The following is an 11389-nucleotide window of genomic DNA, read 5'->3' on the forward strand; positions in this document are numbered from 1 at the left end:
AAATCTGCCTCCGAGGCCTCTCCAGAGCGGAACAGATGGTAACCCCAGGAGGAAATGCTAGCAGCACCTCCCCCTGTAACCAGCTCTAGTTATGAGAGCTGCTCTGATTATATATAAATGAGAGAGACAGCGACTGCAGATCAGTGCCCAACACAGTTAGGTTTGTCCTCAGATTCACCCCTGTTATTAACCAGCTGTCTTTCGGATATCGGCATATGTGAAAACGAGGAATGTTTCCCTGTGGGGATGGTTTGGAATGGTGGGGTGCTGTGCCACAGGTTAGGGGGCTGTTCCCCTGCCTTCACTATTTAAGATTCCCCTTCTCCCACCCCAACCAGGCAGGGGCACTTGGGAGCGATTGGGGGATTTCAGAGTTTATAACAACCCAGCAGGAAATGCTGGCCATCAGCAGAAGGGAAGTGTTTGTGTGGGGATGTGACTAGAATAGGCTTGGCAGGAGACTCCCCACCCTCCCATGTCTGTCCAGGCCTTAGGAGAGGGAGGTGAGCTAGGCTCAGTCTTGCATTATCAACCCTTTGCCTTTATTTCCCTTCTTGGCCACTGGTTTGAATCCAGCTCAGGTCGGCTAGTAGAGCTCGAATCTGTACCACCTTCCAGCACTTGGGTGCGAATAAAATCCTGTTTTAAAACTCCACCGTATGTTAAGAGAACAGTTCCTGAAGTTACAAAGTCCAGCACTCGGAAGTTAGGCAGAACCTGTGCCACCTTAATTCGCCCCTTGTGCATATGCATTATGAGCCTCTAATTACATGCTCACGTGCTGTTTTTCCCCATAGGACCCTGGCTCATTCAGTGCAAAGATGGACGGTGCTCAGGGAATGAGGCGGCTGTTCAATATTTCTTTTTATCCTCATTCAATTCATTATTCAATCCAGGCCTTCCTTAGTGCACATTGTCCAAACTGCTCTAAATTCAAAATTATTAATTTCCTCATGGCCTTTTCTGTAGTGCTGTAGTATCGGAGCCTCACAAACAGAACCAAATTTATCTTCACAACATAGCAGAGTATTATCTCCAGGTTACAAATGGGGAACTGAGGTACAAAGAGATGTGGGACAAAATTTGCAGAAGCCTCCACTGCGTTTGGACTGGGTGCCCAATGTGGCTAGCTAAGGCCTGAGTTTTTGGAAGTGCTGAGCACTTGCAACTTCTATTGGGGCAGACCCTCCGTTGCTGTGAATATCTTAGCTTCATGGGGGTAGGACAGCCTGCATTAGCTGAGCTCCATAGAGCCAGGACCGTTTACATGAGCTGAGGGTCTGCCCCATTGACTTGAATTCCATTTGTCCACACTCAGCACTTCCGAAAATCAGGCTTGAGTTTAGTGCTCAGAAAATGAGCAACAGGTTAGATCAAGTAGTGACCATCATTGAAAATTTTGGTCTAAGTGACTTGCCCAGCATCCTATAGGAAATTTGTGGCAGAGGCAGGGATAGAACCCAGCTTCCCCGGGTGACAGTTAATTGCCATAACAATCCGTTCTCTTCCTGTACTTACCTGCCTCTCACTTTCTAGGTTCTGCAGCAAATGAGGCAGGGGTCCTACAAACAACAGCTTTATTCACTACACCACCCTGTTCCTCCCAAGAGGACATCCATCCTGTGCACTGAATAAGGCAGAGGTCCTGTGGAAACACTTGCATGTCTTCGTGTAATTAATGACTGTATCTTAATGCATACTCACAAGGGGGCTGAATTAAGCTTGTCCGGGCAACCTTGATTTGAGGGATTGGGGCCAGAGTGATTTGCCCAAGGTCCTAGTTGAGTGCTTTGACCACAAGACTATCCTTCCTCTTGACAAGAAAAGATTTTTCAATGGAGGCGGATATAGACAGTGCCTACACTTTCGTTATGCAGATTTGCAGGGAACGCCCCCTTGTAAGTGACATGTAAAGGGTGCTGTCTCTCCCTGTCCCCCTCCCCACCGTCCTTTGGGGAGTAGGAGCTGCTGGTGCAGACACAGTTGCTGCAGTGCACTGGAGTGAATCCTGTCCTGCTGAGTAATCGCTCTGGCCATGTTTAAACAATTGCTCTGCAACTGGGAAATGTGCTGAACTTGCCCTGCGCTGGTAGGGGGATTTCTCTGCCATACAATGAGGTCATCAATCCTTTCTGAAAAGATTTCCCTCCTCCCCCGAAGGTCTGTAAAGAGCTAAAAACTCATTCGTTGGACGCTGTGAAAACAGGCATGGATTGGCGTTGATTTCTTTGCAGTTACGACTTGATTCAGATTTGATTCTTGCAGCATGCATTGCATGTGCAGTGTGATGGCACTTCCTGAAATACATTGATTTCTGATCAGGGTGTGAGATCAATGGTGACTAGGGAGTTAGTTAATGATGGTGTGATCTGGTGAGTGACAAGTGTGAGCGTGCATGAGTGAGTGTGCACATGCACAACAGTGCATGGACTGCTCACTTGTCACCTCTGGAGATGTGGGTTCAGATCCAAACTCAAGGTGCAGTTGAAATTGTGTGCACAGGGGTCTTGTGCGGGAAGTGGCATTATAGTACAGGACTAAGATGACTGGGCAGAGTGTGCGTCATGGGAGTAGGGACGGGGAGCTGATCTCTTTGTTTTGTGAGATTTAGGATAACCCTAAATAAAAGCCATCCCTGAAGAGGTGCTTCCTTTGCTGATTTGTCTTTCAAGCAACAATGCAGACTGCCCCACGGGAGTGGTGACTCCAGGGATGGTATCTCAGACTGCCGTTAGCAGCAGCTCGGGGTGTGATACTGACAGTGAGTTCTGGCTGAATTGATGGCTTGCCTGTGGAAAGCAGCCTCTTGTTATCTCACAGGCTAGAACAGACTGGCTCCCTCTCTTGTTATCTCACAGGCTAGAACAGACTGGCTCCCTCTTTCTATTCCCCTCCTTTGCACCAAGGACCAAAGCCTGCCCTGCCACTACAAGAAATTCCATGTGGTGGAGAGGAGGCGCCTACGGAAGCAGATGCTGCTTTTTCAGTGGGGCAAGAAACAGAGCAATTGCATTTGGCTCTGGGGATTAGCATGAAGACAAAACAAAGACAAACACACACAAAGGGGGAGAGGAAAGAACAGCAAAGATAGAAAATGCAGCTGCTGTCTCTGGTGTTAACTTTCACTTGCAACCTCACTGCTGGAGAAACCCAGGCCCAGCACATGGTCTGATCAGCAATGCCGAGACCTGGCAAACTCGTACCAGCATCAGGCTGTTTAGACATTGCATTGCATTCTGGTCACAGGCTCACAGCAGGGCTGCAAAGTATACAGTCTTGACTGACTAAGCCAGATTCTTATTAGACATTAGAAAGACATTCAAAGTAAGAAAGATAGGGAAGAGAAGAATTAATGTGGCGAAGGAAAAGGACACACTTGGGGAGTAGGGGGTGATATTCGGGATTTAGCCAGAGCCAGTGGAGGTGGCAATGTCACCTGGATCCCTTCTCTCTGTCCTGGTCTGGTCAGGGCACCTTTCAGGATTAACATGAAGAAGGTCCAGGGTCCCAGGAGAAGGTGGCAATCATGATAACGAATCTCGTTCTGTCCCCTTTTTTCAGCTTCTAGCCAGTGTTGCAGGGACAGTTTCCCCCTCCCCCTACCAAGTCTCTCTTTTGAGGACCCCCAAAGGGCAGTGATGGGTGGAATAGCCTGTCCTCTCATTATTTTGTCCACCAATTAGGCCTAGTTTCCAACATACCAACTTCGGTTCACTGATTTCTGGTTCCACACTTTTCTTGTTTACAAAGCGTGATCTTAGCACAGCCCTTGAGTTAGATCAGTAGGCCTTTCTGTTTGGGCTAATTCAGTCTGTCTTTTTTGCACCTTTTCCCATCAGCATTTGTTATTATAGGTTGTTGTGACATTTGATGAACTTTCACTTACCCTAAGTGTGAGCTCAACTGTAAAAAGTAATTTTGTAGGCCTACTTATTACAACAGAGCACAAGCTACGTAGCCTATCAAAAAGAAGGTGAAGAGGTGACTTGATTAAGGTTAGACCTACATAGGAAGAGGCCAACTTGTAACAAGATGCAGGGTCTGGAATCTGATGTTCGGAAAAATTCATGTTTAGCACGTCTGGAACAGCTTACCAAGGGAGGTGGGAAATGGGTCACTACTTGGAGACTTGACATTGAATTTGGATGCCATTCTAAACAATGAGCTCTAGTTCAGCCCTAAGTTATTAGCTTAGTAGAGCCGCGCTCACAGGTTACGTACTGCTGGTTAACATTCTGTGGTCTGTGCTATGCAGGAGGTCAGACGAGATGATCACAGTGGTTCCTCCTAGCCTGAAATTCTGTGCATCTCTGCCATTTGAATGGATGGAAGTAAAACCTTGGAGGGTCTGGAGTGCCTGCGCCAAGGAAAACAAAGTGTGTAATCTGGTGCCTTTCACAGGTTTTGTTTGTTTATTTTAAAAGTGCCAAATTTTGTAAAAAGTCACCTTTGTCTAAAATGCCAGAAAAGAAGCAAGATGTAAAAGTATTTTGCTCTTGAATTCTGGCTCAGCAGTTGGAGGAAGTGCCTGCCTGGTGCGCTCTGCAGGCTTGGATCCTGGGTTGTTCACTGGCACCACGTTTGGGTGTGGCATGGTGGGCTCTGTGCCATTGAGCTGTGCGACGAAAAAGCACAACTCAAGAGGAAAGGGAAGAGCAACTTTGTGTCTCTGAAGTGCTGCCTGCCTGCTGCTGCCTTAGGGAGTGAATGCGTGACCCAAATCCTTGCATTCAATTAGCAGGTCAGAGTATTTTTTGCACTGACTTGTGAGTGTGTGGGAATGTCAGAGAGAATTGATTTTATCCACATCTCAGGAAAATGTAACCCAGCTGTCACTTGCCAGGAGATGCAGTTGTAGGCAGCTGTTGGCCTCACAACTGTTACAGGCAAGAGCTCTGAATTAACAAGAGACTTCAACAAAAGCCAAGTGCACTTGTATTTTTATCCTCTTCTGACCCCCTTCCCCTTTCTTGGTACCCTGCATTGATAATGCTAACCTTTCAGAGCAAAGATCCTTCAGTGTCCAGCATACTTACCTGATCTAAGACAGGACAGTAACAAAATGATGGATAGCTGTGTTTTATTGCCTAGTGCAGGGCACAGCTTTTAAAAGTCAGAATAAATGAATTCAGTAAACTAAAAGAGGAAACATTTTTCTATTTCTGGCAACTTGAGAAGGAGGATGAGAGATCCGGTTCTTGGTCTTGTTATGGGGCATTTTGCAAAATCTAAACTGTCCTTAACTCCAGCAAGATCTGATCTGGACTGTTCTCCCAGGATGCTTTGCAGGGATTTGGTTCTCACGACTATTCAAGTACAGTAGTACAATAAAAATATTCCCTACCCAGCCCCAGAACTCTGGCAACTGCTTCCCGGATTATGCTGTCAATGGAGTGGATGAGCGGCAACTCTGGCAGGTAGAAAGGGCCACTTTCCCCAGAAGAGAGCTGATGACGGAGAGCATGACCTAATGGACTCAGAAGTGAAATTTGCCCCAACCAGTTAGGCTGCAGTCAAATTAATTTACAGGTGTGTTGGCAAAGCAAAGGCCTCCGTCCACAATGATTCTGAATCTGCAAAGAAACCAAGAATTTGAACTTGTTCTTGGAGGAGGCACTTGATTGCTCCCTGCAGTGGGGAAATGGCTCCCGAGCTGAAGGACCTTTCTTCTCTTTGCGCTCATGTTAGTGCATAGGTGTGACGTTATTGACATGAACTGTGACCATATAGATCATTGTTGCAACCAAGGTCCTCTAGTTGCAAATCTTGTACAAAGGAGGTCAAGTAAGGAGTCTATGAAAAGGTTGTAATTTGCTGGTTATGGTTATGCTGTCTATGTGTGTATGATTTTTGTATTTGAAGTTATGAATATTGGCTATGTACTTGTATCTCAATGTGTTTGATTCTAAGTAGCATCAGTGAAGCATTTGTTCAGCTTCTTGAGAAAGAACTATTCTGAGTAAGTACCCAATCAAGAAACACTTAACTGACAATGGACCCTGGAAGACTCCAATCCACATCTGAGGAGCCTTCCTGGGAACGTTCAAGCTCGCATGTAAGCAATGGCTGCCTCCTTCAAACTGAGTCATGCATGGACATGTAACTTGCCAATGTGACTCCAAACTCCATCTTGCTGCTGTGATTTTCCACTGTAAGAACAATGGGGTTTCCTTCCACATGGCAGAGGATATAAAAGGCCCTGGAAACCCCTCCATCTTGTCTTCAATCCTGCTTCTGACCTCTGGAGGAACTGTGCTTGAAACTGAAGCTCTGAACGACCCATCCAAGCTGGGATGTTTGTACCCCAGAGACTTGATTGGTTTAAATCATCAGTAATCTCGTCAAGCCTGAAACAAGCCTGAACTAAGACATTTGCAATTGTTGTATGTATTTGATTCCATTTAACCAATTTTAACTCTCATCTATATCTCTTTCTTTTTATGAATAAACCTTTAGATTTTACATGATAAAGGATTGGCAGCAGCATGATTTGTGGGTAAGATCTGACTGGTATATTGACCTGGGTCTGGGGCTTGGTCCTTTGGGATCGGGAGAACCTTTTTTTTTTACCTGGGTATTGGTTTTCATAATCATTTATCCCCATAAGGAGTGGCTCTGGTGGTGATACTGGGAAACTGGAGTGTCTGAGGGAATTGCTTGTATGACTTCTGGTTAGCCAGTGGGGTAAAACCAAAGTCCTCTCTGTTTGGCTGGTTTGGTGTGCATTAGTAGTGAAGGATCCCCAGCCTTGGGCGGTGACTGCCCTACTTGTCCTGAATTAATACTCTCAGTAGTGTCCTGCCAAAGGCCACTTTGTTACAGTAGGGAAGGAGGTTCTTGTGGCTAAGGCAAAAAACTGGACTCCAGGAAATAGCTTTGCTGTTGGCTTGTTGTGTGGCCTTGGGTCACTTATGTTATCACTTGGGTTATGATCACTTAGGTTGAGGTTTTCAAAGCCCACTAGGGCAGGGGTTCTCAAACTGGGGGTCGGGACCCTTCAGTGGGTCGCCAGGTTATTACATGGGGGGTCACGAGCTGTCAGCCTCCATCCCAAACCCCGCTTTGCCTCCAGCATTTATAATGGTGTTAAATAGATAAGCAAGTGTTTTTAATTTATAATGGGGGGGTCGCACTCAGAGGTTTACTATGTGAAAGGGGTCACCAGTACAATAGTTTGAGAAACACTGCACTAGGGGATTTAGCCACACAGTTCCTATTACCATTAAATTAATGGAAGTAAATGGTAAGGGGGGTGTAATGCAATGCCAGACTAACCTGATTTGCTTCTTTGAAAAATAACTCTTTTTTAGATAGGGGAAGTGCAGTAGGTCCAATATACGTGGACTTCAGTAAAGCATTTGACACTTTACCACACTGGAAATTACTAGTTAAGTTAGGGAGGATGGGGATCAGTACAGAATTGTTAAGTGGCTAAGGAACTGGCTAAAGGGGAGAAGACAATGGGTTGTGTTGACGGGTGAATTATCAGACTGGAGGGAGGTTACTAGTGAAGTTTGCCAGAAAAAGTAAGAGTGCGTTAATGAAATTTGCTGATGGTACACAATTGGGAGGCCTTGTCAATACAGAGTAGTATTGTACAGGAAGATCTGGTTGATCTCGAAGACTGGAATGACAGAAATGGGATGAAAATTCAGTAGTTCAAAGTGCAAGGTCATGCACTGAGGGTCTAATAATAAGAATTTCTGCTACAAGCTGGGGCTCATCAGTTGGAAGCAACAGAGGAGAGAGACCTGGGTGTGTGGGTCGATCACTGGGCTATTAGCCACCGATATGATGTGGCTGTGAAAAAGGCCAGTGACATCCTAGGCTGTATCAGGCGAAGCATTTCCAGTAGAGAGAGAGAGGTGTTCATGCCATTGAACAAAGCATTGGTAAGACCTCATTTGAAGTACCTTGTACAGTTGTGATCACCCGTGTTCTAGAAAGATGAATTTAGACTGGAACCGGTGCAGAGAAGAGCTACTAAGATGATCAGGGGAATGGAGGGCCTGTCTTATGGGAGGAACTGGAAGAGCCTGGCTTGTTCAGTCTAGCAAACAGAAGGCTGAGAGGCGATCTGATTGCTCTATGTAAATACATCAGGGGGTAAATACCAGGGAGGGTGAAGAGCTATTTAAGCTAAAGGACAATACTGGCACAACTACAAATGGGTATAAACCGGCCATGAACGAATTCAGACTGGAAATGAGAAGGTGTCTAACCACCAGAGGGTGAGGTTCTGGAGCAGCCTCCCAATCAGAGTTGTGGGCAAAGCACTTAATTAGTTTTAGGAGATAGCGGAACAGATTTTTCATTGTGATTGTATGACAGGGCTGGTTGTGGTGGTAGGGGGCAAGGCTCAGAAGCCCTGGGGCTCATTTCCAGTATATGTCTTATATTTCTGAAGAGCATGATTCAGGGTTTCAGCTGCCTACCTGTAGGGGTTAGGAAGGGATTCTCTCCCCCCTCCCCTCCCCCAGTGTATTCAGGGGTGGGATGTTTTGTTTATCATCTTCCTCTGAACCATCAGGGCTGCTGTGGCCAGAGATGGGACACTGGGCAGGGCCAGGGCTCTGAGGTGGCTCCGAGCATTCTCTGTCTCAGGTGCTTGGCTGGATGTTTCTTTCTCACGTGTTCAGGGTCTAACTGATCACCACGTGTGGGGTTGGGAAGGAATTTCCCCCTAGGTCAGATTGGCAGCAACCTGGGGTGTTTCACCTTCCTCTGCAGCATGTGGGTCGCCTGCCAGGATTATCTGGGTCTATCTCACTTCCTCATTTCCCTGCTGTTGCGGGGGCCTCAGGTCCTGGTGCACCTCGGTCCCTCCTGTTCTGTGCCTGTGGCACATAATACTCCAGTCTCCTGTGGACTGTAATACTTTGGTCTATTTTGATTGTTGGGTTTAGCGTGTGGTGCTGGGTGAGGATGGATGGCCTGTGATATGCTGGAGGTCAGACTAGGTCTGTGGTTCTCAGCCTGTTTACCATTGTGGGTCACATATGAAGCTATCTGTGTTATGCGGGCTGCATCCACACAATGTATATGTACGACCTGTATGGCCCTGAGGATGGGCCACAGCTGTGTGCTGATTGGGCCACAGGTTGAAAACCACTGGACTAGGTGATCTGATGGCTCCTTCTGGCCTTGAAATCTGTGACGAACATGAATATTTGTGTGGCTAAATCTCACTAGTCGGCCTTGAAAACCTGAGCCTGACCTGCTCTGTCACCAGTGTGCTGTGAGGAATTGGTCATTCATTTGAAAAGCAGGGTGGGATTTTGTGACCAAGATGCTGGATAAGTACTAGTTGAGATCTGACTGGGTTGTTCAGCTTGTCCTATGTTACCTAGAGTGTGCTGAGCAATTTTGATGATGCAGCAATGACTCATTCAGCAGGATTGCAAGTACGAAATTGTTATCCTCTTATCTGTTTTCTTCTTCTTCTCTCTCCAGCCAAACATTTCATCCTGTGAGTGTTAGTGCGGAGCTTCTTGTCTTTAATAATGCCCTGTAGACCAGGGTGGATAAAAATTAATGGCTTTTTAAAAAATGGATTTTTTAATTTAAATTAAATACAAGTTTATTTTTAGAAATCTTATGTCAAATTATGACAGCATGTGTTCAGGTCTAAATTTAATCGATTAAAATCATATAAATTACATTTAAAAACATAAGCAGTATATGTTTACTGCCAAAGTTTTCAAGAAAGTCAAATCACTGAACAGATAGAAATCACGGGCTAAGCACCTGCAACCAGAAAAGTAGCGTTTTCTGCAGGTGCAGAGAGAATGTTTCCTTCATTTCAGTGTATTTAACTAGTTTAGTTCAATGATTAGTTCATGCAGAGTTAAAAACCAGTAGGAAGATGAAAAAGCAGGAAAGCTTGTTTTCCTCTTCCAATCTATTAATAAAAACTAGGTCTGAGAGGATGAGATCTGTCGGAATCTGATACCTTGAAGGACACAGTGATAGGAAACAATCAATTTCATTTACTAACTACAAATAATACTTCCTTGCATTAATAAATCAGTTCTAAATGCAAACCTTGTTTTGATAAACTTTTTTTCTTGTATATCCAGCACATTTAAGGTAGATTTATTTAACTAATTAAAAAAATGTAAATGCTATGGGTTTTTTGCATTTTTAATTGCATTCAAATTCCCATCTAAACAGAATTTGACACTAAGCACAAGTAAAAATTAATCATCTGGTAAATAAGAAATGCATTATCCACCATTTTCTAACATCATGAAAATGTAAAAAATAAGAATCTTTATAAATGTAATTTAAGCTGTGTAATTGCTTAAATAAATGTGTATAGACACCGTGTATCTTCTTCGTTCATAAAAAAAGCACTAAATTTTGCATAAAGGGTATATTTAGTTGCAACTCAACGTGTTTTAATGGTTGTCAACCAGTGAGAATCAACCTTTTTTTAGGAAAATAACTAAAAAGTACAAATGCAAAACATAATTAAAATGGAGGAAAATCAAGGTTTCCTGCTTGCTGATTTAAATCATGATTAAAATCAGTGATTTTAAAATGCTTTGATTTAAATCAGCCCACCCTGCTGTAGACTACAGAACTACCCAGTAGTTATTGCTGCAGCTTCATTTATAACCTGGTTCTTTCGTTTTCATTCCCTAGGTCCAGCTGGGAACTTCCTGACTTGCGAGAAGGGAGAGTAAAAGCCATCAGTGACTCTGATGGTGTGAGCTACCCCTGGTATGGGAACACCACGGAAACGGTGACCTTGGTTGGGCCCACTAACAAGGTCTCCCGGTTCTCAGTCAGTATGAATGACAATTTTTACCCCAGCGTGACATGGGCTGTCCCTGTGAGTGACAGCAATGTACCACTGCTGACCAGGATTAAGAGGGATCAGAGCTTTACCACGTGGCTAGTAGCCATGAATATGACCACCAAGGAGAAGATCATCCTGCAGACTATAAAGTGGAGGATGCGTGTGGACATTGAAGTGGATCCCCTGCAGCTCCTGGGGCAGCGAGCACGACTAGTGGGAAGGACTCATCAGGAGCAGCCCCGGATTCTGAGCCGAATGGAACCCATCCCGCCAAACGCACTAGTGAAACCCAATGCCAACGATGCCCAAGTCCTCATGTGGAGACCTAAACGAGGCCAGCCTTTGATAGTGATACCTCCCAAGTAGATGGTGTGTGGGCGTGCATGCATGAGGACGTCATTGCTGTTGGTATGGTGCAAATGAACTGGATTTCTGAGCCAAAGCAGACATCTGGTGAATGGAAACAGAGTTCCTCCTTATTCAGAAAGAATATGGTACTTGGTAGTGGCCAAAGCTATGTCACAAAAGAGGAATTGCACAGCTGGTGGACTTCCGATGACATACCTGGGGGATTCTGTACTTCCA

General features: G+C 45.1%; 1 protein-coding gene across 1 annotated transcript; it reads left to right on the forward strand.

Moving 5' to 3' along the window:
• The first annotated feature begins 8184 nt into the window (after positions 1-8184).
• LOC112107418 (protein FAM78B) lies at positions 8185-11170 on the forward strand. Its single transcript, XM_024201112.1, has 2 exons — positions 8185-8231; positions 10648-11170. The coding sequence occupies exons 1-2, from the start codon at positions 8185-8187 to the stop codon at positions 11168-11170; spliced, it is 570 nt and encodes a 189-aa protein (XP_024056880.1).
• Positions 11171-11389: the final 219 nt, after the last annotated feature.

Source organism: Terrapene carolina, unplaced genomic scaffold, assembly GCF_002925995.2.
Source record: "Terrapene carolina triunguis isolate 2854851 unplaced genomic scaffold, T_m_triunguis-2.0 Scaffold210, whole genome shotgun sequence".
In the NCBI taxonomy this organism is placed as follows: Eukaryota; Metazoa; Chordata; order Testudines; family Emydidae; genus Terrapene; species Terrapene triunguis.

Excerpts from the sequence above, each read along its gene's own strand:
- LOC112107418 (XM_024201112.1), top strand. The coding sequence starts at position 8,185 with ATGAACGAATTCAGACTGGAAATGAGAAGGTGTCTAACCACCAGAGG. Across the intron at positions 8,232-10,647 it reads AGGTGTCTAACCACCAGAGG|GTCCAGCTGGGAACTTCCTG; the intron begins GTGAGGTTCTGG and ends TTCATTCCCTAG.